At 34.4% G+C, this 24550-nt stretch overlaps 1 protein-coding gene across 1 annotated transcript in view; it reads right to left on the reverse strand.

Moving 5' to 3' along the window:
* Nucleotides 1–679: 679 nt before the first annotated feature.
* The window catches only part of LOC150104152 (uncharacterized), an 84181-nt gene continuing 60310 nt past the window's right edge, over nt 680–24550 (reverse strand). Inside the window, exons 5-6 of the mRNA XM_090397297.1 lie at nt 19819–19869; nt 680–7406 (exon numbers count right to left, since the gene is read on the reverse strand). Coding sequence (XP_090253423.1) covers nt 7317–7406; nt 19819–19869 — 141 coding nt within the window. The 3' untranslated portion in view covers nt 680–7316. The remainder of the gene's footprint in view (nt 7407–19818; nt 19870–24550) is intronic.

Here is a 24550-nt window from a genome sequence, read left to right on the forward strand (position 1 = left end):
TCCGAGCAACTCCAAGGAGTCGACAGACTCATTGAGGGAGGCCCTAACATCATGTCAAGAACAACTATTCGACCTTCACATAGTATCTATCATACCTTGCCTTGAACTCATTCACGGTCATAGCACCCACCACAGACTCTGGCAGCTTATTCCACTCATTCACCACTCTCCAAGTAAAAAACCTAGCTCTAAACACCCTTGTTAAACCACATTCTTGCCCGGCTTCCATGCATCGCCCCTAGTCCTCTCACCACCAGTCCCATTTTCAAAAATATCTTCTGGATTAATCCTATAGTAACCCGTCAGTAATTTGAATGTCTCAATCATATCACCCCTTTTCTGCCTATCGACCAATTTTTGCAACCCACAAATCTTCAACCTATTCTCATAAGGTTCATTCCATAGACCTGCTATCATCTTGGTCACTCGTCTCTGGATCCTCTCCACTTCCTCCCCATCACGAAGGAACCCTGGCGCCCATATGAATATGAAATATTCATAATGGGTGCCAGCAAAAATATGAACTAAAATTAAGCGAGATAAAAAAAAAAGTGATAAGAGCTTAAAATCACCAGAAATTTTTGTTACAATTAACAACTGCCATGTTATTTATGTATAATAAAGTAAGAGATAATGTATGATAATTAATGTATAATAAAGTAAGAGTAAAAAAAAAAAAGCTATTTCATTCATCCTTACAGAATGACTTTATTGCAATATCCATATTCAAAACTATTGGCAAAATATACAAGAAAAACTTGTTTTGAAGTCTAACAATTAAATATGACATAAAAAAAAAAAAAAATCAAATAATTACGCAATAATGATACTGTACAATTACACAACTGATTTTGTACCAGTTAGTAATACCAGGTGGTTGTCACCATCCTGTTTAATACAAATGGTGAAGAAAGTGAATAACTAATAGCAAATATATAAACATGGCACTAATCTAAGTTAGTTTACAGATAAATAAATTTCTTACATTAATGGCCAAATTAAATGTATGAATAAAAAAATTATTCCAAAAAAAGATCTGTATAAAAATTTAAAAATATATACAACAAATGTAAACATTAAAATTAAAAGATACTCTTCTCTGGTTTCTGCTCAGGTAAGTATCATATCGTGGAATGATATAAAACCATTAAATATCGCATTCTAAAATCATATTTGGACGGATACAGTTGAATGTGTAATGATATAAATTATATAAAAATTATACTATTCATATCATTAAAAGTATAAAATATTTCATTTGTTACAGATAAATAAAATGCATGTAGTAGCATGCAGCCAGTCTGTTCATAAAATACATTACACTGAAAAAAAAAGTTAATTTTTTATTCAGAAAATAATTAGAAAAATAACTAATCATTTAACACGTTTGCTGCCACGCTACTTCGGCATAGTCTGTTCCAATTTCACTTCAAGGTCAGTACGATAATCTCGTTGGCGGCGGTAAGCGTCATACGAGTATACTCGTAGTTGGCTTACGCAGAGCATATACTATCTATGAGAATACACAGTTTTGATGCTAGCTCCACAAGCCAAGCATTTTCACTTCTTCAAGGTCAGTACAGTAATCTCGTTGCCGGCGGTAAGCGTCATGCAAGTATACTCGTAGCTGGCTTGTGTAGCTGGTTTACCAACTACGAGTATACTCGTTGTTGGCAGCGAATGTGTTAATGATATGTAAGAAATTATTGTCTTATTTGGCACTATGATAATTTAATGCAACTAATTTTATTATAAACCACATATTAATATGTTTTATAATAACATATAAAACTTATGTTAACATTTTCTTTTTTCTTGTATTATATTGTATTATTTAATAAATGGCAGTAGAAGTACTGTATTCTCATACATATATTATCTGCTATTCAGAAAATTGTATAGATAAAAATTTATAAAAGTTTGTTAATTTTACAAATGACAGAAATAATAGATAAAACTGCTTTTATAACATTAAATGCAATTTTCTAGAACATTTTATTGTACATTTTATTCTAAATGGTTGCATATTAGATTTTATGGCCAATCCATTAAATGCAATGCAATACACTAGTGATGATGATATGAACTTTTGACAAAGAAACTGTCTTTGTCAAATTGTATTTAGGGAATATTACCTGTTAAAACTGACTAGTAGGATGACTAATCTCAGTGCTAAAATTAAAATGCAACATAAAAAAAAAAAAAAAAAAAAACACCTCGTTTATCAATATGGAGTAAACCGCACAAAAGTTGAGTAGTATATACAATAAGACAAATCTTTACCGTCTCTCAGCTGGCAGTAGTATATTAAACCTTCTAAGGGCTGATATTTAATATTAATATATAGTGAAATATCTCATAATGAGCATTCCACCCCAGCCAGTGAATCTGGCTGAATTGGAGGGGAGAGGGGGGTTACTTGGCAAGTGCAGTGCAATCCAACTAAAATGCTGCTAAAAATCAGAAATAATAATAATATATATATATATATATATATATCAGGAAGAGAGAAAATTAATATGCTGTATATACATCCAGTGTATTATATTTCTTGGGTACTTTTCTACATTATTAACACAAATCAGTCATGTATGGACATTTTTGCTAGAAGAATAAAGGAAAATTTCCTACATAGTTTGTTGAAGGCAATATCTACAATAAAAACAACAGCTACATAAGAAATCAATGAATTTGAAATAATTATCTAGTAACAGAATTTACCAGACTGCAATGCATTTTTTGATGTAATACCTTTCAAAAATATATTACTTAAAAGATGGCCACACTAGTAGTAGTTTTGGTGGTGTCTTAAATGAGAGCTGAATGACCAGCATGGCAAACTAACTTGTGACTGCACACAAATTAGTTCAGTTTGTGTACTTGCGCAACTACAGCATTTCTGTGGATGATACATTTTGAAGTATCTGATACAGATGTACAACATGAAAATTCAATAATTCATGAAGAAGTGTTTTAGCTTAGAAGTATATTATAGTATGAGGGTGTGCTGAAAAGTTGATAATCTTGAATTTCTTCAAAACCTCTGACATATCCATCCAAATACATCCAAAAAGAAAAGAACAAATGATTATAATTTGATGAAACATGGGAGTTAAAGAATTTTAAGATTATGTTCTTTCTTGTGATTATATCAGTTGCTTTAATATCATTTTTGTTCTAGGTGTTTATCAGAACTTTTCAGCTCCCTGTATATAAGAAATTATTAATTCTTTTTTCATCTACATTATATAAAGTATTTGTGCAAAAGAGCAGTTTGCACATGAAATAACTCTCACTAAAGCAAACTTGTAGGTACCATAGGAATAGTTTGTTATAACGGAATGTTTGCTACAGTAAATTTCTTTTTAACAGAGCATTTAACCTGTGGAACTTTGGTTGGAACTTTTTTTGGCAGTTTGTTACAGTGAGCAAGTTTGTCATAATGGCATTTGGTACAGTGAGAGATGACTGTATATGGAAGTAATAACTTGAAAAATTTTTCCTCTTATATAACATATCAATATTGCTTAACCCTTAAAAGGAACAATTGTTATTTTACCAAGTATGTTAAGAAAGAAATGCAGTTCATTCTTCTAAAATCACCTCGAAACAAAAAAAAATTCATTTTTAGCATTATTTTGTGGCGATATGGGTTTATTACTGTTGGCCTAAGGCCAAATGATAGGACACACACACTTCTTCAACCCACATTCAGTAAGATTCAAATTCCACCACGAGCATGGATGTTTATGAATTTCACCACTTACTGTAAGACCACCACCCGAGGCTGTAGGTGGCTTGAAAAAAGTTCTAGGTTTGATTTCAAGGGTAGGTTTTTTTTTTTTTGAATCTAATTCTTAGCCCATTCTAATTCTTAATAATACAATATGGGTTTATAAATCTTTCATGGATGGAACATATAAAAAAATAAAATAAAATAAAATAAATATGGGGTTACCAAGCAAGAGTGTGTGCTAACATATTATGTAATAGTTAAAATAAACCCCTCAATTTCACCTAACATGAACTTTATGGCTGGAGCCTTTGAAGTTGACAACAGACAGAGGATCACACATCATGGAGTGAATTTTTGGTATGGAATTGATTCTTGGTTATGTTGTCAAAGTATAGGAAAAATGCATAGATATATTAATGTTATAATTAAAAATCATGTTAATAAAATAAACGTAATTGGGAAAAGTTACAAGACCTGGACAGCTATGGTAATTATATATTGATTGACTTGAATAAAATGGAACAGTTAGGTGAACAGAGCTTGCAAGCTGTTATACATATGTACAAACATGAAATTTGTACACATGACTATCATGCAGGTACAGCAATAGAGAAATCATCTGATTAGAGGACTGGTCAGTTTTTTCATCTATTTTGGATTAGTACAAGAAACCTGGAACCTAGGCTAAGGCATTATATAAAGAAAAATGGATATGTTTTTTGACATGTGCAAGCCAAAAAATTACTGCCCCACGAAGAACTAAATGAAAAATTTGGAGCGTGTGATGTTGATTTTTTGCAGTCTGAAAATATAGATGATATTCTGGAATTCTGACGGTCCGAATGATTCAAGAACCGTACAAATCTGCACAGCATCAAAATCACGAGTGAGGCAGCAAGTGCAGATATAGAGCGGCAAGTCGATTTCTCGAACTTTTGGCAGAAATAATTGAGGAGGGGGATTATTTGCCTGAGCAAATATTTAATGTTGACGAAACCACTCTGTTTTGGAAGAGGATACCAACACGGACATTTACTGCAAAAGAGGAAAAATCTATGCCTGATTCAATTGTTATGATTGGCAGCAACGTTTCATGGGACTTAAAACTTAAACCACTTACAGTGTACCATTCCCAGAGAACCGTGCGCCTTTAAGAACATTAATGTGAGTATGATGCCTGTAATCTGGAAATCCAACACCAAGGCTTGGGTTACGTGCACGCCATTTGGAGACTGGTTCAATAACCACTTCATTCACCAGGTGAAGGAATATTGTTCCGAGAAAGGAATCCTATTTAAAGCACTTCTCCTCCTCCTGGACAATGTCCCAGTCACCCAGAAGAGTAGGATGACTTTCACCCTGACATAAGTTGTTTACCTTCTTCCTAGAACTACCTTATTATTGAAGCCTATGGATCAAGACATTATTGTGACTTTTAAAGCCTACTATCTGCAGTGTACATTTTCCCAAGCAATCAAAGCCATTGATAGTGGTAAGGGCATTACTCTATGTGATTTCTGGAAGAACTATAATATCCTTAACGCTAAACAACAGGGTGGCTTGGGATGAAATCAAGCAGACAACAATGAAAGCTGTGTAGAAGAAACTCTGCCCAGAAATGGTCCATAATTTTAAGCGTTTCAAAGAAGGAGAGCAAACAATGACTGATAGCATGCTGAGTTGACACAAGAATTACAACAGGCGATGAAGATGTGTGTGCAACTAGCACAGCAATTAGAACTGGAAGTGGATAATGGTGACATTAACGAGCTTCTTTTGAGTCACGATGAAGAGCTAACTAATGATGACCTTATTCAGTTGGAGGCATTCCGAAATTCTGAAGAAAATACTAAGCCAGACATAAAGAAATTTACGATGAAGGGACTAGCCAAGGTTTTTAACTTGATAGACGTGACGTTAGCAAAATTAGAATCCATGGATCCGAACACCGAGCAGTTTGAAAATGTTAGCTGCCGTATCTATTCTGATATGTCTAGCTACAAGGCCACCTAACAAGGGCAAGAAGCATGTGACCACACAATCTACTCTAGACATGTTCATTCATAACAAAGTCAAGATGAAAACCCAGATGACCCCGGCTACCCTCAGCCTTCAACATCAAAAGGAGTAAAACCTCCTGCAGAACAGCATTCCTTAGCTGTCACAAGACATTTCATTATTTGAAAAGTGAATATTTCAGTTTGTTTTTATACTCTTTTATATTATGTATTTTTCATACTTTCATATTTATGTATATTATTCAATACAATTGATAAATGTTTTTATAATTGAATTTTTTTTAATCAACCCAAAAATGGAAAATATCTGATTAATGGCAAAAAAATTAATGCAAGACAGCGGTGTGAGCAGCCATTGAACATTTTATTGTATGCATGTAATTTAAAAATTCGAATTACGTAAAATTCAAGTTACGCAAAGGTTTACGGAATGCATTACTTATGTAACACGGGGTGTAACTGTATAATTTTGAACAAAGGTGCCTCTTACCCATGGGACGGTCTTGCTAACTGCTATTCTACAACTCAAGCATAAACTATCTTTCATGGAATTATGTTTACACAACATCATTTCAGTTTTGAACAGTATTTACTCATATGCTTTTTTACAAACTATATTCTTCCTGGATATTTTAGCTGTCATGTATTTTTTCAACTAGTTTAACTACTCCAACCATCTAGATTATCTTTTCAGTTTTATATCATCTCTGTCATCTTTTATTTCCTTCTGTCCTATTCTTCCCTCCATTTCTAAGAATAAAATAGTGGGATCCAGAGCAATATGCAACTTTCATGATATTTTCTATATTCTTCCTATGACATTGGTTTTAGATACCTTCACAAGTAACTCCACCATAGAATTCTTGCTTTTCTAAATTTGCACACAATCACTACATACTTCCTTGTTTTATTTTACTTTCTTGGATGAATCTGTTGATGTTTTTTTTTTCTTTTCTTTATCATTGCTAAAGGCTAATCATCATCTTTGAATTCTTTCCCTTTCTTTTTCCTCCCAATAATATCTAAGCGACATCTGACAAGTACCTTAAAACATAAGATTCTGTTACAATTAAAAGAGCTTCTTAGTTCATTCATATTACAAATTCATAGAGCATGTCCGTGCTATCTAGCTTAAAAAGTAGCTGAAGGACTATTAATGTGCTGACTGATGTCCTAACATGTTCATAGGGATGAACATGTTAGACAAGCCCGATAATATTCTACAAAGGAAAAAAAGAAAATTTTACATTTAATAAGGATGATCTGTGACCAAATGAAAAACTAATTTTAACATAAACTTGTTTAAAATTTCCTACATTTGGCACCGGGCACAAAAGAGTCTCTAGGTATTGATATTATTGAAATTATAATATCAAAAGACTAAAATGATTAAAACTAAATATGAAAGTAACTTTCTGTGGCATCCTCAGAACAACAGAGAATATGAGAGATAATCAATACACATCTGCACCCAAATCATGCACTTCTATGTGTTTACTGGCTAATTTTTAAAACTGCTTATTTTAATAGCCTGAAAATAATTTCAAGAGGATAACTACTTTCTAATCTCGGGGCACAAGAATGTAAAATCTCTGTTCTTCAATGCTGGACAAAACTTGGTAATGTGAAATAACGCACACAAGGCAATAAACCTAAGGAAAACAATACGTTAAAATAATTAGAAAGATAAAAGTAGCTACAAACATATAAGTGACTATATATACCATTAAAAAAATCAAGAAAAGAATACATTAAAATTAACACAAATGACAAAAACATACAGATGCTCTCAGGATCTATGATACATTGTACATAAATTTTCTGTAGTTGGCACATTAAAGGATTATTGATTTAAATCAATATCAAATCAAAATCAGTGAATATCAAATAATGTTAATTCAAATTAATGTGCCAGAAAATTATTAATAACTGAGATCAAACAAAAAATTGAAAGGCTACATATTTAGAACATATACTGTGACTTAATAATTACTGATGTTATCATGATTTAATAAATATATTCCAATACAATATAGCAAATCTTCCATAACTCATCATTTGATACGTCATATTTCCAATATACCTAAACCTTCAACCAGACATCAGTCAGCAAAATATTAATGAAAGTTCTAATAAGGAATATACAATAAACCTGATTTAATTTAGCTGTAGGCAATTCTTTCACTTTGTGGCAAGTAAAAGAAGGAATAATTATGGACTTTAAAAAAAGGGTTGATGGTAGGGAAGTAACAGGAGTAAATCAAATAGATGAGTTACAAACAGTGGTGAGCTATGGAAATTTTAACAAAGGGCTCGCATCGTCGAGGGGAAAAAAAAATAAAAAATATAAAAGCTAACTTAGCCCTTATATTGCAACTTTGTAGAGCTTCTGACAGATATGATAATTCCTGTAGGATATCAATCATTAATGCTAGATCTTTTAAAAATTCCAAATTGAGATGTTGGTTTAAAAAGCCCTTATATTTATCGTTTGATGCTAAATGCTTGCATAAAGCTTCCAAACACACACCCAATGTTTAAAATTTCGATACCAAGGTCTTTTGCAATTGTATTTAATTCTCGTTGATTTTTTGGTGATCGATGATAAAAAGCATATAATTTATTCATAAATATTTCAAAATGATTTATTTCTTTAATGTTTTTATAGAATCGTCTAATGCTAATTGTAAACGATGAGCAACGCAATGCTGGGAATCAAAATGTTGGGAAATTTTTGTAGAAGTTTAATTGCAACACCTGATTTGTCTCCTAACATTATACTAGCTCCATCAGAACAGAATGCAATGAAATGATTTTTTATATAGTTATCAGAAAATCCATTAAATTTAAAGTAGCAATTATAGTAGCAAATATACATTCCGCAGTGGTATTTTCTAGTTCTACAAGATTATTAAACAAGAAGAACAAGGGGCTTGCAAATTTGAGAAAAATTTAACAAAGGGCTCGTGCGAGCCCCTTATAGCTCACCACTGGTTACAAAGCATTCATTACCACCTTGGCTGTCATACTGCAATGCTGGATGTGGGAGTGACTGATGGGAGAATAGGAATTGAAGAAATATAGGTGTTTAGGATATTGAAGAACTTTAATGTGAACATGGTCATGGGATTAGATGGCATATGTGTTACAAAAATGTGCAAGAGAATTATCACCTCCTCTGACCAAGTTATTTAATTTAAGCCTTCGTTCTGATAAGGTTCAGAGTGGAAAGAAGGCAAAATAGTACCACTGCATAAAAGGGGCTCCAATCCAAGACAAAAGTAGCAAATTATAGAATCAGTATCTCAGGAGTGTGGTTAAGGTATTGGAGAAGTTTGTAAAAGTCAGAATTCAGGACTGGATGGACAGAAATATGACACTTTATAAGTGCCAACATGGTTTTGTGAAAGGCAGGTCTTGCCTTAGTATTTTACTTACTTTCTATAACAAAGTAACAATGGAGTTGGATAAAGGAAATACTAACTCAGTGATACTGCTGGACTTGCAAAGGCATTTGAGAGTATTTCACATAACACTCTGTTGCATAAATTGGAGCAAATGGGAAGGGATCTGAATCTGATGGGCAGATATCAAAGAGTGATTTATGGAGAGGTCCAGAAGAAGGCAGATAAGTGGTATACCTAAGGGCTCAGTGCTTGGTCCTGTGTTGTTTAATTAGTGCATTAATGATATAGAAAATAATTTGATGGGAAATATCCAGTCAAATGATGCAAAATTGGAAAGAGTCATAGTCAATGAAGATGATGTTCAGATCATGCAAGATGACTTAATAAGCTGACAGCATGAGCAAAGGTAAATGGTAGTCAGTTTAATGTGGCCAAGTGTAAGGTGATGCACTTTGGGAGGATGAGATCACATGCTGTGTACTATATTGATGGATCTGAACTGCAGAAAGTTGATGGGGCCAGGGACTTGGGAATGGGGTGATTGTTTACAGTGAGTTGAAGTTTAGAGAGCACATATCTGCAAAGACAGCCAAAACATCAAATTACATGGTTGTTGAAGAATACACTGACAAGCAGGAATATGGAAGTTCCTGTTCCCATTTATAAGGCATTAACAGGGCCATATCTGGACTATTGTGCTCAGATCTGGTTGCCTGGATTCCTTGGTGGTTAAGTGGTGGAATGGATTCAGAGGCAAGTGACAAAGAGTGTGATAGGTTTGTGGAATGCTCCCTATGAGAATAAATTGAAAGTGTGTGAGTTCTAAAAATTAGCTAAAAATTATAGAAGCATATAAGTTATTAAAGGAGTTTTATAAGATTGACACTGATGACTTTTTTTTCCACAGTACAGTACAGGAGGAGAAAAAAAGCGGGATCATTCATGGAAATTGTGTAAGAGCATCATTACTAAGGGCGTCAGGCTAGATTTTTTGCTTGGAGGTGGTGAATTGGTGGAATGCATTGCCAGATAGTTGTGAGTACTTCATCTGTGAATGAGTTTAAGGGGAGGTATGATGGGTATTGTGTGAATAATGGCTAGTTTGTCAATATAAGGTCTCTTACAATGAGTCTTCAGACTTCATAGAGATATCTGAATAATAATAATAATAACGAAGGGGATAAGAGGGTGGTTGATGGAGAGATCCCAGACTATAATTTATTCAGGAGTCGAGACCAGTGACTAGTGGCATGCCACGGGGCTTTGTTCTTGGACCATTACTATTTAATTTGTATGTTAATGATATAGGAAAGGATCGGAGAGGAACTATTCAGTTGTTTGCTGATGATTCAAAATTTATTCTATAATTTATTCAAGAGTCGAGTCCAGTGACTAGTGGCATGCCACGAGGCTTTGTTCTTGGGCCATTACTATTTAATTTGTATGTTAATGATATAGGAAAGGATCGGAGAGGAACTATGCAGTTGTTTGCTGATGATTCAAAATTGGGTAGAGCAATGGTTATTAAAGATGGTGTTAAAATTTTGCAGAATGATTTGGATTTATACTGACAGTATCGTCAAAGGAGAATGGATGTCAGTTTAATGTGACAAAGTGTAAAGTTATGCATTTTGGGGTGAAAAGATTACCAACTGTGCATCCATTGATGAAACTGTACTCTAGAAGATTGTTGAAGCCAGGGTATTTGGGGGTGTTAGTGGATAGCGAGTTAAAGTTCAGAAGCCATATTGCAAAATAATAAAATTAGTTTAATCCTTTATCCAAGTGTGAGCAAACAAAGTTTGCGCCTGAAAGTATCTTCAGGACTGGGGTAAGGTGGTACAACACCAGGACAACTTGTTGCAAAGGTGGAGCATGATACCAACACTCCTATCTCGGTATCTCCTATAATGCAAAACACATCTCCTTGCGGATATGTCTAACGTTATGCATAACGTTTCTGTCTAACGTTATATATGTCTAACGTTATGCATAACGTTAGACATATCCACAAGGAGATGTGTTTTGCATCTCCACCTTTGCAACTCGTTGTAAAGGTGGAGCAAGACACCAACACTCCTATCTCGGTATCTCCTATAATGCAAAACACATCTCCTTGTGGATATGTCTAACGTTATGCATAACGTTAGACATATCTAATGTTAGACAGAAACGTTATGCATAACGTTAGACATATCCGCAAGGAGATGTGTTTTGCATTATAGGAGATACCGAGATAGGAGTGTTGGTATCTTGCTCCACCTTTGCAACGAGTTGCCCTGGTGTTGTACTACCTTACCCCAGTCCTGAAGATACTTTCAGGTGCAAACTTTGTTTGCTCACACTTGGATAAAGGATTAAACTAATTTTATTATACTCTAACCAAGTGAAAAATAAACTTTCACCATATTGCAAAAATGACTAAAGCAGTTCATTGAATTCCTTGGTTACTGAAGAATACTCTGATGAGCAAGAAAAGCAGAGAAAACCCCATCTTGACTACTGTGCACAGATCTGGTCACCTGGGTTCTTGGGGATGAGGGGGTGGTGGAGGTGGAGAGGATCCAGAAGCAAGTGATCAAGATGGTAGCAGGTCTATGAAATGAACTTTATGAGGATAGGTTGAAGATTTGTGAGTTACAAAAATTGATTAGCAGGTGGAAAAGAAGGTGATATGATTGAGACATGCAAATTACTGAAGGGTTTTGCATATTAATATAGAGGAAATTTTTCAGAACAGATCTGGTGGTAAGAGAACTAGGGGCCACCTTGAAAACTGAGTAAACATGTAGTTAGCAGGGGTGTCAGGACTAGATTTTTTGCTTAGAGAGTGATGAATGAGTGAAATAGGTTGCTAGCGTTCTATTGTGGATACCATGACTGTGAATGAGTTGAAAGGAAACGATAGATACTGCACAAATATTGAATAGTGCTAGGCATAATGTTTAGGGCCTTCTTCGATGAGTAAAAGGACTCCATGGAGTTGCCCATATAATAATAATAACAATAATGATATTGATGATAATTCAAACTCTAACAGAATTGATGACATAGTGGATACAGTGCAAACATGTAGACAGCAGAAACACAAAAATATTTTTATTGATAATAAAAATGAACAAATATTTCAGATGGAACTAAAAGTCCATTCTCAGTGTTCATAAAGCAAGACTTCTGAATATGCAACATGACTGAAGATAAATCATTAGTTTTGGTAAGAAATATTTGTAATTCAATATGAATTCAATATCTCATTTTTAATCTAAACAGGGTTAAATGAGATATTGAACAAAAATTAAATTTAATCAAAAGTGGATTCCAATGATCAGAATAGAGAATGAAAATCAAATGACAGTAGAATGTGTACAATAAGCAGTGCCTTTTTTAACACACCTGCATTTTGTGCAGGTGTGTTTAAAAAGGCACTGCTTGTTGTACACATTCTACTGTCCAATTTCTTGAGTTATACGAAATTCTTGAAAACTTGAGTTTTTCAGGAAGAAAAAACTCATGTGTCTTCAGTAAAGACTGACTAAATCAAGAACTAGATCAAGAACTAATTCACGCCTAGTAAAAGTTATTCTAATCAGGAAATTGAATCAAACCTATAATGGTATTTCTTCTGACACCAGTATCATGGAACAAGCAATGTTTCCACATGGCTATGTAGGCAAAGTGATCAATTCTTGCTCTCTCTATCTCTCTGTAACCTCTCATGTGTGATCATTAACACAATGGTGCCATGTATGGGCAAGTGATCAAGAAAGAAAGATGGAATCTTAATGTGTTACTTAAAAAGTTAGAGGCTTGTATCCACCGAAGTTATATTGAGTTATACGAATGAAAACTTGAGTTTTTCAGGAAGAAAAAACTCATGTGTCTTCAGTAAAGACTGACTAAATCAAGAACTAATTCACGCCTAGTAAAAGTTATTCTAATCAGGAAATTGAATCAAACCTATAATGGTATTTCTTCTGACACCAGTATCATGGAACAAGCAATGTTTCCACATGGCTATGTAGGCAAAGTGATCAATTCTTGCTCTCTCTATCTCTCTGTAACCTCTCATGTGTGATCATTAACACAATGGTGCCATGTATGGGCAAGTGATCAAGAAAGAAAGATGGAATCTTAATGTGTTACTTAAAAAGTTAGAGGCTTGTATCCACCGAAGAAAATACCATAGAGAAGGCTGTTCCAAAGAATGGAAATAGCTGGCATGAAGGAAGAGAATAAGAAGTTGGTTCAATAATGTTGCCCAGCAGTTGCTTGTGTTCTTACATAATTAAAGAAAAAGGAAAGCAAAATAATGGTGGTAGCCAGTTCAGCAGAGTATTTATGAGAAAGTGATGAGAGGTAGTCCATAAGAGAGGCATCTATCAAGAAGAGCTCTCTTTTTCTAAAGAAAAAGAAAAACAAAATGATGGTGGTAGCCAGTTCAGCAGAGCATCTATGAGAAAGTGATCAGAGGTAGTCCATGAGAGAGAGAGAGGCATCTATTAAGCAGAGCTCTCATTTGGATATAGTCAAGTATTCTTAGGGACAGTTTGGGTGCATCATCCCAAATGCAACAACATTGTAAGGTTGGGTGGATATGAGATTTATACAGAATGCAAGAACACAGTTTTGAACACAAAAGAACCAAGTTTTCGGGATGGAAGTGATGAATCCATGCCAGAGCAGACCAAATGTGAATGTCAACCCAGGAAGAAAACTAATCTTCACTAGAAATCAGAATATTATCAAGATAAGAGGGAGAAGTAATTATTTTTCTTCTAAGTGATAAAACTAGATTGTGTTTTCTTAAAATTTATAAGATTATCCCCACTTGGCATCAGAGTCCAGGTCTCCAAGAACTGACAGAAAAATGTTATGAGAGGAAACTAGCATCCAATCATGAACTGCAGGAGGACCAGAAGATTTTAGCTTGGTAAGGAAATCTTCATACCCAACACCTGGAAAATATGAAAGCAACCAAGTGAGTTTCTCCAAACTTTTCCATAGCATCTATTCAAAGATGGATAAGGGGGGATCAGCTAGGCTAGCTAGATTTGGAGTGGAATCAGAGTGCCAAAATCCATGTTGGTGACCCCTAATTAATCAGAGGGTCTCGATTCCGCTCCACCATTACACCACCCTCTGATGTCTATCAGCCATCCCTTTATCCTTAATACGAGCCTTATCCATTCCCATTTGCTCCAACTTATGTAATAATGTTCCGTACAGTCTGTAAAATGCCTTTGCAATGTCCAGCATGTGATAGTGTAGCAATTTCCTTTATCCAATTCTGCTGTCACCTTATTATAAAATGTGAATAAATTACTGAGGACTTCCTTTTACAAAGCTATGCTGCCCTCTACAGAGTATCACATTCCTATTCACCCATTCCTGAATTTTACTTTTAACCAACTTTTCCAATACTTTATCACCACTCCAGAGATACTAATTGGTCTAATTTGCTACTTCTGTCTTGGAGCCACCTTTATGTAATGGAACTATCTTACCCTGTTTCCACTCCCTTGGAACTTGTCAAAGCTGAAACTTAAATTAAACAACTTTGTCAGAGGCTGCCAGTTCACTTGCACGTTCTCTCTTAAGGCACATGCGGTGACATACTGTCCAAGCCCACTGCTGTATTCAATATTTTTCCATATACATCCACCTGGATGATATACCCTTGTAAAGTGATTACTTAGTAACTGAACTATTTCTTCTGCTTCTGTCACTTTCCTACCTTCAGCACTGAGTAAAGTTCTCTTTCCATAATCATTCTTTCTCTCACTTGAAAACTGTTTTGGATTTACTTTGGCCTTTTTAGCTAATTTTCTCTAAAAATCTGATTTAGCCTTCCTTATACTTGTTATTCTTCTTGTTTGTGCTTTATATTGCTCATGATCATGCTACTCACATTATTTATATTCCTTACAAGTGCTTTCTTCTTTTTTTTGCAGCTCCTGCTTTATATTGCTACTCATTCAGTTAATCCCTACTCAGTTCATCCTCCTGACCCTGGGTATGCAGTGTTATACTGCCTCAACTCAAACAATCCTTGACTGCTTCCCATGCACTAATGATGTTCATTCCACATAGCTTCTCATGCCATGACACTACTCAAAAGTTGCCTCCTAAGTTTGTCATAATTGCCAGCTTTTGTACCATAAACCCTTTCTTGACTGAAAATTCCAAATATTGAGCAACCTCCCAAGAAAGACTGCATTGCATGCTCACTTTCTCCAATTGGAGATAGAGTTGCAACTGTAGTTATAGATCTTCTGATGCTATTATCAGATCCAACACTTTTGATCACATGCTGTTTCAGGTAATTATCCCTTAGTAACTGTATAAATTCCATTTTGCCATATATCCTTTCCTCCTTATAATCTATATCTCTATAGTTAAAATCTCTCATGATAATTGTTTGGCCTACATTCATTCTGCTAATCTGCCAATGCATGTCATCCACATCACCTTCTGGACTCCCAGAAGTCTATAGCAGCAACCAAAAATATATAAAATATCTTATCTTTTTTGTTGATTGAAGTTCTTCAGTCATTATTAATAATATCTCTTCTCTTACCCTATTTCTTCTATCTTCTATGAAAATACGATATCCATCACATTTTAACCCTGTAACTATATCATTCTCTGACAACCAGGTCTCACTGATGCCAATAATTTTTGGCAAATTGAGTTGATAATGTTAAAAACTCCTCTACTTTATTTCTGATACTTCAGGCATTCATGTACATGCATTTTAACATCGCCTTGGGCCCACAGTTACCCTTATATAATGTTATTACCTGACCATTCAGATTCAAAACCTGAGAAACTATAAGCAGCTTTTCATTAGGATAACATCTCTAGCCTGGTTTTGCACTTTCAAACTCACAGAACAACACTTTCTCCAAGCATCTAACTCCAAAACCATTCAACTGCAGTCCATCAGGCATATACAGACCCCTACATCCATCAAATTAACTCCACACACCTATAAACTGCACACTATTCTTCCTACACAATCTTCTCATTGACAATCATGGCCGTTCTCAATTCTGTCTTTTCATTTTTGCTTCTTCCAATAACTCTTTCATATTTCTCACCCTTCAAATCATTTGTGCCTATGAAAAAAATTAACTTGTTCACTTCTTTCTTCTACAAACTTATTGTGAACTGTGAATTTTATATGAAGCTTCATTTAATATTCTTTATCTTAGCACCTGGGAAACATGCTTTTATCACTTTCTCATTAAGTATATCTCTATTTTGGTTTATATTAAAATCAATATTGAACTCTTATCATCAAATCCCCGTCCGTGTGGTTAGCCTATTGGCTTTGCGCTTCACAACCATATGCCTGGGGAAGGAGTGTTCTAGGTTCGATTCCTGTCGACAACGTGAGGAGCTTAAGGATCTTCCTCGGTCATAGCCATGTTAGCCGATTTTGGGCATGGACAGCAGGATTTTTTCCGCCAGTTTATCTGGTGTTTTTCATCCTGCAAGCAGGCAAACCGGTCCGAGGACACACACACACACGGATTACAGTCAGGAATACTAACCCAGCCATAGGTCTGATTGATTCGTCAGCTATGCTGGTTCCGGAGCGCAGATAAAATTTAGGGGAGGAGGCTAGATAGTACCGTGAACTCCCATGAAAAGGGGGAATGCTGTATCATCACAGTAATTAATTAATTAATCAAATCCCCATACAATACTTTCTCCTAGTTTCTCACACTTTTCTCATTCATTCTTTCTTACTTCCTCCTGTTGTACCATATGCCAATCATTTCTCCAGTTCAGGATACAGACTGGTCATTACTAATATTAAAGATGGGCACAAATTCACAATAAGAAAGCGACTATATTATGGTGACATAAAAATCTCAAGAATTAGGATGGTGTAAAAACTCCATGTAGCTTAAAAATACCAAAATGCCTTACATCGATTTTTTTACAGAGGTCAAGTCCTATGAGAATATTGTAAAAATAACCTTGTTTGTCTCTGTATATTTTGTGCTAGATATATTGTAAATAACCCGATGGAAATTAACTGTATTTACTCCTTTAACAAGAATATTTTAGAATGTCAAAAACAAAGGCAATGTTTTCCCAGAACATTGTATAATACCTCTCTATGAGGGCATAAGAAAGGTTGTTTACGATTTTTGTATGTATGAGAAAGTGCTCACAAGCTCTGCGCATAAACACCTCCAAAGTCAATCTAAAAGGTTCAAACAAGTTTCCGCTGGCCGGCAACTTATGATCAAAAGAGTGCACGAAAGAGAACAAAGAGCAGGTTGAACTTAAAAGAAGATGAAAGAGTCATGCCGAACTCTTGGGGGGGGGGGTTACAACCCTTCGTGCGAGATATCAGAGAAGGCATAATAAAAAGAAACAGAGCCCAGCAATAGGGACTTCCAGTCATCAGAAGTCAGAACCAGAGCAGTGGCAGTAGAGAAAAGAGGCGAGGCAAGACCCCAGTTACTAAAGAGGAGAGCCGAGAGAGCAAAAGGCAAAGCACTGGTACCAAAGAGAGCCAGATCAGTCATTGGCGGTTGGCAGTTACAACCATCAGCGATTAGTAGCAGAAGTTCCTGAAGTAAGGATCCAGAGGAGAATTTGCCTGTATGCTGAAACCTCTTGTATATGTGCTATTTGAGTACCACAGATTGCAGTCAAAAAGCCTGCTAATATCCCAAAGTGATACCGCTGTAGCAAGATACTCCTGAAGGAAGCCTAAAACTCGAGATGAAAGAAAAGCCATAAAGACTTTAGTAAAAGACTCTTGACTGAATGTACGATACAGAACCTCTGTAAGTTACTTCCCTTTGTATATTTTAATCTAGGAGATATGTTGTATATGGACTGTTAAGAATTAGTTTAATAGTAATAAGAAGTGTCCATAAGAGAGTCAATTGGCATGTTAGAAGTTGATATCTAATTTGTAAAAATAACCTCTTTGCAAGTAAACTAGAAGTTTAATAAGTTGAATTTGCAAGCAGAGAGTAAATAAGTTTTAGAGTTAAAGAGATTATTTAGTGTCGAAGTGAAAGGGTTCTAATTTTATGCTAAAGATTTTTTAGATGGGTAGAGAAAGCAACCTCCTTGTTGTTTGATTCATGTATATTTCATATTAATGTAAATAAATGTGTTTTAATTATTTGTTAAAAGAGTGCTGCCTGATCCTTTATTTTAATTGCACTGTTCCTAAATAAATCGGACTTGTGAGCGGGAAACAACTAAGGCATTAAAAGCACAGTTTTATTACTTAAGAACCATGACTGTTTATGTAAACTTTGTTGAAGGAGTGTAAGAGAGAGATCTATCGGAAGTTTTATTGAGTCTTATGTCGAATATTTGATATACTGATGGCGCAGTCTGGCAAATAAATTTTTCAGTGTTCATAGGCATACGACTAATAAAATATGGAAGGTGGATAAAGTATAGTAAGATAGAGGAAGTAGAGTAAGAAAGTAAAATATATAGAAAAAACATGTAGAATAGTAAAGATAATAAATAATGCATTAAAAAGACATAATATTACAAGGGCACACATTCATCCACTTAAGTTCTTCAAGTTTCCAGCAAACCCTTATTGGGCCACCATCCATACCATTTTATTGCAATTTATATGTGTACTTATGAGTAATTACATGAGAGCATGTTGCTCACTAGCTTAATATTTCTCTTAATAACCAAATAGATAATAACAACAATACTCTAGCTATAATGTAGTAAGTTTTTTTTTTCCCCCAGCCAGAGGTCAGTCCAGTAGTTTTAACAGTTGACCAAATTAATGTATGTAGATTGTAATATAGCTTGTTTCTCTGTACATATGTGCATACTCCAGATGATGACCTTAATGTGAAGGTCGAAACATCAAGTGATTATTTTGGTTTATATTAAACTGAAGTTTTACTAGAACAGGTAGATGTTTCCATAATTTTTAATAACGAATGCTGATCTCCGTGTAACCACGAAGGAAAGGATGCATATTTAAATGTTTATTACTGCACTATTAAAATTCCTGTTCATTTTTCAAAGAAAAATGGTTTAAAATGATAATATTGCACTCACATAAAGCATGTTATTGTAGTGGGATTCACTTCTCTAACTATTTATTAATTTACAGCATTCTTTATGAATGTAGAACCATGTGGCTATACTGTTCTACAGACATCATTAACAGGACATTACTTTAACCAAGCAGTCTTCAGAAGACTGCTTTCATTATGAAGTGTGCATTAACTGCTGTTCATCAGCTGCAGAGATGCTGATGGAAAAAAAAAGTGTAAGTTCCTACTTCACAATTTGTTAATCCTATTACCAACTTCTTCAGCCTAGATAATTTCTTAAATGCTTAAATATTACTCTAATCATATCCCATCTTTCAGAACACTATATATTATTCAGACTTTGGAATGTTCAAATAACATATGAAGATTTATCGATATGGTGTCTAATAATCATGATAACAACAAATTAATAATAATTCTTTTACCACATTCTGTACCTGATTTTATACCTGCTACTGTGTTGCTTATGTCTGTCTTACAGGATTCATTGCTTTCAGAGGCATGAGATACTTTCAGGAATAAGGTTTATACACATGTACATTTATATAATATTCGTTTAAAAATTCAATAACTGAATTACTTACATGAAAGCCATCAGTGCACCATACAATAATTGCTGCTATGATGGGATACATCTTAAATAGAAAGAAATAAAATAAAATAAATATTTATATTGATCTGATTATATTTCAAAAAGTCTATTTAAAAATTTATATTTCAGAAATGGCCAATAATGTCCTTTTGTATGATGAAATTTTATATGTGCTAGAATTTTACATGTAATAAGACTAAACAAGTACTACTTATTTTGTTTTATAATGGAATGAAATTGAAATGTGGCAGATTTTGCAACTATGCATAAAATACTTCATATATATATATATTAAATAGAAGTAGCATGACATTCAGCAGCATAACTGCACTGACTTTTTTTATTCTTTTTTGTGAAAGCAAGTCCACTGATTCTCAGCCTTCAAAATGTTTAGAAATTAGGCTTACAGTATCTTGTAAGAGGAATTTTCAGGGAATATGGTTCCCTATTTGAGATTTCACAATTATCCAATATAATGTTCTTATTTATTCTGCACAGGTTTTTATAATTTCTAACATTATTTTTTGTAGCCTGAATTTCCACCTTATAAGAATGTTTCTGAGGCTGATTCTTTTGTAGTATAACTTCAGATGCAGTTGAATGGCTTTAGCTAAAAATAATGCTGTTGCAGACAGTTCTGTAAAGAATCGATACAAAATTAATAACGGAAAACTCACGTACAAAGATTATTTAATAGTATAATTTTCGCCTGTGTGTCACAGGCATCTTCAGTACATTTTAAGCTCAAATTAAACAAGATGATGATGCCTGTGACACAGGCGAAAATTATACTATTAAATAATCTTTGTATGCGGGTTTTCCGTTATTTATTTTGTATCGATATGTCAACTCATTGCATACCTCGTTTAAAACTTTCTGTAAAGAATATTTAGGCTATAATTAGCTCTGCAACTAACCCAGCACTTTTTTTCTTCATCATCAAATTCCTATCATGTACCCTCAAGGGGTGTACAGGATATGATAGTACTACATGAAAAATTTAAATCAGTACTAACTTCCTATCTACAATTTTCCTCCAAATCAGTCTGTTACTTGTCAAGACTGCAACATTATCAGATCATATTTTTCTTTCATCTAAGGCACTTTTTATCGTATCAATCCACCTATATCTTGGTCGTCCTCTGGGTCGTTTTCCTGCTAACCTGGCAGAGAACACTTGTTTTGCTAATCTTTCCTCGCCCATTCTGTTTTTAAGTGACCATATCACCTGAGATTAGTTCTGCTAACGCATTCCTGGATACTGACAATGTCAAGTTCTTTCCAAATATCCTCGTTTTTAATATGATATTGCCATTGATACCATCTGTTTGTGCCATTTAATCACTCTTTCTCAGAACTCTCATATCTGCAGTCTCTAGTCTTTGGTCAAGTGTTTTACTTCTGATCCAGCTCTCGGATCCATAAGTTAAAACTGGTTGAACACTGTGTTGTACACAGCTAATTTAGTGTTCTGATTAATTTCTCTCTTATTCCATACGAATTTATTCAATTGACTTCCTACCATACTAGCTTTGTTGATTCTGTTGTCTATTTCCATATTTAATTTACCATCTTCAATAAAAATCATGCCAAAATGTTTTACTTGTTACACAGGTTCTCCATTCATAATGCAGTTGACATTTTCTCTGCCTATTTTCATTATCTTTGTCTTGTTATTGCTGACCTTCATACCATATCTATTACAACAGTTATTCAATTTAGTCAGGGAATCTTGCAGACTTGTACTGGATTTATTTAGAAGTATAACATCATCTGCATAAAGTAAAGAGCTGAGAATAACATCTCCAATTTTGATATCAGGTTTAATACCACTTTCCTTCATAATGTGATCCATATAGATAATGAATAACAGAGGGGATAATGTACATCCTTGTCTCACACCAGATTTAACATTAAACCATCTTCCTGTACTTCCTTCAATTCTAACTGCTGACTTACAACTCAAATAAAGACTAAGTACTGCTTGATATAATGCCCCATTGACACCATATAACTGCAGCATATTGAACAGCTTCTCTCTTGGCACCTTTTCATATGCCTTTTCCAAATTGACAAAACTTAAATACAGATCTTTGTTATATTCCCATGCTTTCTCGACTATTTGTCGTAAAGTGAAGATCTGATCCTGACAGCCTCTATTTAGCCTGAATCGAGCTTGTTCTTCACCAAGCTTTTCTTCCACAATTCTTCTCAACCGTTTCTCAGGTATACTTGCATAGATCTTGCCAGGAACACTCAGTAGGGAAATACCTCTGTAATTCTCACATTCAGTTTTATTTCCCTTTTTATATATGGGAACTATGAGAGCTGTACTCCAATCATCTGGAATTTGTCCCTCTGTCCAGGCTTTCTGAACTATGCAGTGCAGCCACTGTAAGACTTTTATACCACCATACTTCAGCATTTCTGGTCGAATATCATCTACTCCTGCTGCCTTTCCACATTTCATGCCTTTGATGGCTTTTCTACTTCAAGTATGGATATGTATTCTTGACAGTATGCCTGTTGAGTGTTTTTTACCACTGTGCTATCACTGCTTGTTTCATTTAGCAATTTTTTTGAAGTAATTACTCCATACTTCAAGAATATCTTTTTCTCCAGTTTTCATGTTTTCAGTCTTTTGCATTGAAACTAATAAACTGAATAAGACTAAGTTTGAAAAAAAATAGGCATTTTAAAAAAAATATGAGGTGGGCTTGGCTTTGTAAATAGATGATTGAATTAATAATTGATTAATGTAAAAGAAGTTAATGTAATCAGACTAATTAACATCACATTTCTTATGTGAATCTACACCATGAAAGTTTGTAAACCTATAGTACATTAGTACTGTGGAGATGGGCAAGGATTGTTTTCTTCTATTTTTTTTAATTAATTTTTACCTGGTCTTCAACCATCACAGCATGATGGTTGAAGAGCTGATGTGCTGACCACATAACTTTACAATGAAATTACTAAAAAATTTGAACACATCAAGTGACCAACAAAATAAATGCTGAACAATGTTAGAATTGTAATTACCGTTTGAATATTAAGAAGATGAAAAACATTAAGATGCTCAAGTGTGACAGAGCATATAAACAAGAAATAAAACAAAGAGATATTATTGCCTTGCATTTAAAAATAAATTTTAAAAAATCTATTTCTACAGCTGAATGGTGCATGCATCTCTTTGCTGGACAAAGAGTTAAATTCTGTCTGTGATGAGACTAACTGTATTGCTTTATTAGACTTTTTTTCAAGGACTTAAGACTTAGCTATGTTAGCTTGCTAATGTAACTTTGAAAATTACCAAGAGAATGTGAGACATATTCTCTTGGTAATTTGTGCTTCTTTAATTGTGTACATTATTAACCAGCTAGATTGTAGTGGAAAAATTTTCTGCAATATCTGTTTGAAAAACTAGCAAATTTAGTTGAACAGTGTAGAAAATGTTCTTTGCATCCTCCAAATGCATCATGGAGGCAACTAGTTTTTACATACTTGGCATCTGATTTTAAACCATAAGCAAAATGTTCCTGAATTTCCCTGATGACTCTATGGAGAACAATAATAAATAATAATTTCCATCTGCTCTTATGAAAATGGAATAAAATACAAAACAGCTTTCAGGTTAAGGAACACCAGTCTCACCAGTGGGAGAACTAATGAGACCTCAAAACTGGTCTGAATAATGGCCCTTTCCATAATACCATTATATATATATATTCGAAAGGATGTGTTATTTGCATTATGAGATACTAAGGCAATTAATGTGAAGCCAGTAGCTTCTATATACAAGTAGCTGAAAGTCATGAAGATACTTCACATATAAACTTTGTTTACTTATGCTAGGATGGCCAAGTTGTTAGCATATCCACTCTCCAGTCAAAAGGCTGTGGGTTCGAATCCTGCAGTGGGCATGGATGTTTGTGATTGTCTGTGAAAATACTAGTGGTGGACGACAGTAGATGGCATTGGTGTAGATGGAGGTAGCTGCGTTTGGTGAGGTGGTAGAGACGGAGAGTTGTAGAGTAAGTGCCCTCCCTCGATGAGTCTTTGGACTCCCTGGAGGTGTCACGTAATAATAATAATAATGGATTAAACCAGAATATAATTTTGGACAAGTTTAATTTAATCTATAACCAAGTGAAAAAACTTTATAGGAACCTTCAACATAAAACAGATGGAGCTAACAGAAGATCTGAAAAAATACTGTACCAACATAATGTTACCTACATGAAAAAAAAAGACCATAACAAGTAAAATACTTCCAAATTTTGGCCTGTAGGTCAAAGGAATAGTGTATCCAATCTCACCAACAGTCTGTGGGTTCAAATTGCAACATTAGGTGGTAGATGAATATCATTTGGTGAAACTGCTACGACATTGTTTATTGGAAGCCTCTGGATGAATAAATTTACATGATAGAAATATGGATTTTCTACCATGTAAATTTACATGGAATAAAGTAGAAATTAGAGAAAACACCCTGGACAATCAAATTAGCAAACATATACAAGAGCTCTTAGGAAAATCAGGAACATGAAAAAGTGAAATAAATGGCAGTAAAGTGGAGTAAAACCATACGATAAATGAAGAGACATTAAACAGGAATTTGACATTAATAACATTATGAATGTGCGAGCAGAGCTAATCTAAGATAATATGGATGTCATTAACACAATGAGAGAGGAAATGTTAGCAAAAGAGATGTTTCATGC

This window comes from Typopeltis vanoorti, chromosome 8 (genome assembly GCF_054136105.1).
Source record: "Typopeltis vanoorti isolate ZY-2024b chromosome 8, IOZ_Tvanoo_1.0, whole genome shotgun sequence".
In the NCBI taxonomy this organism is placed as follows: domain Eukaryota; kingdom Metazoa; phylum Arthropoda; class Arachnida; order Uropygi; family Thelyphonidae; genus Typopeltis; species Typopeltis vanoorti.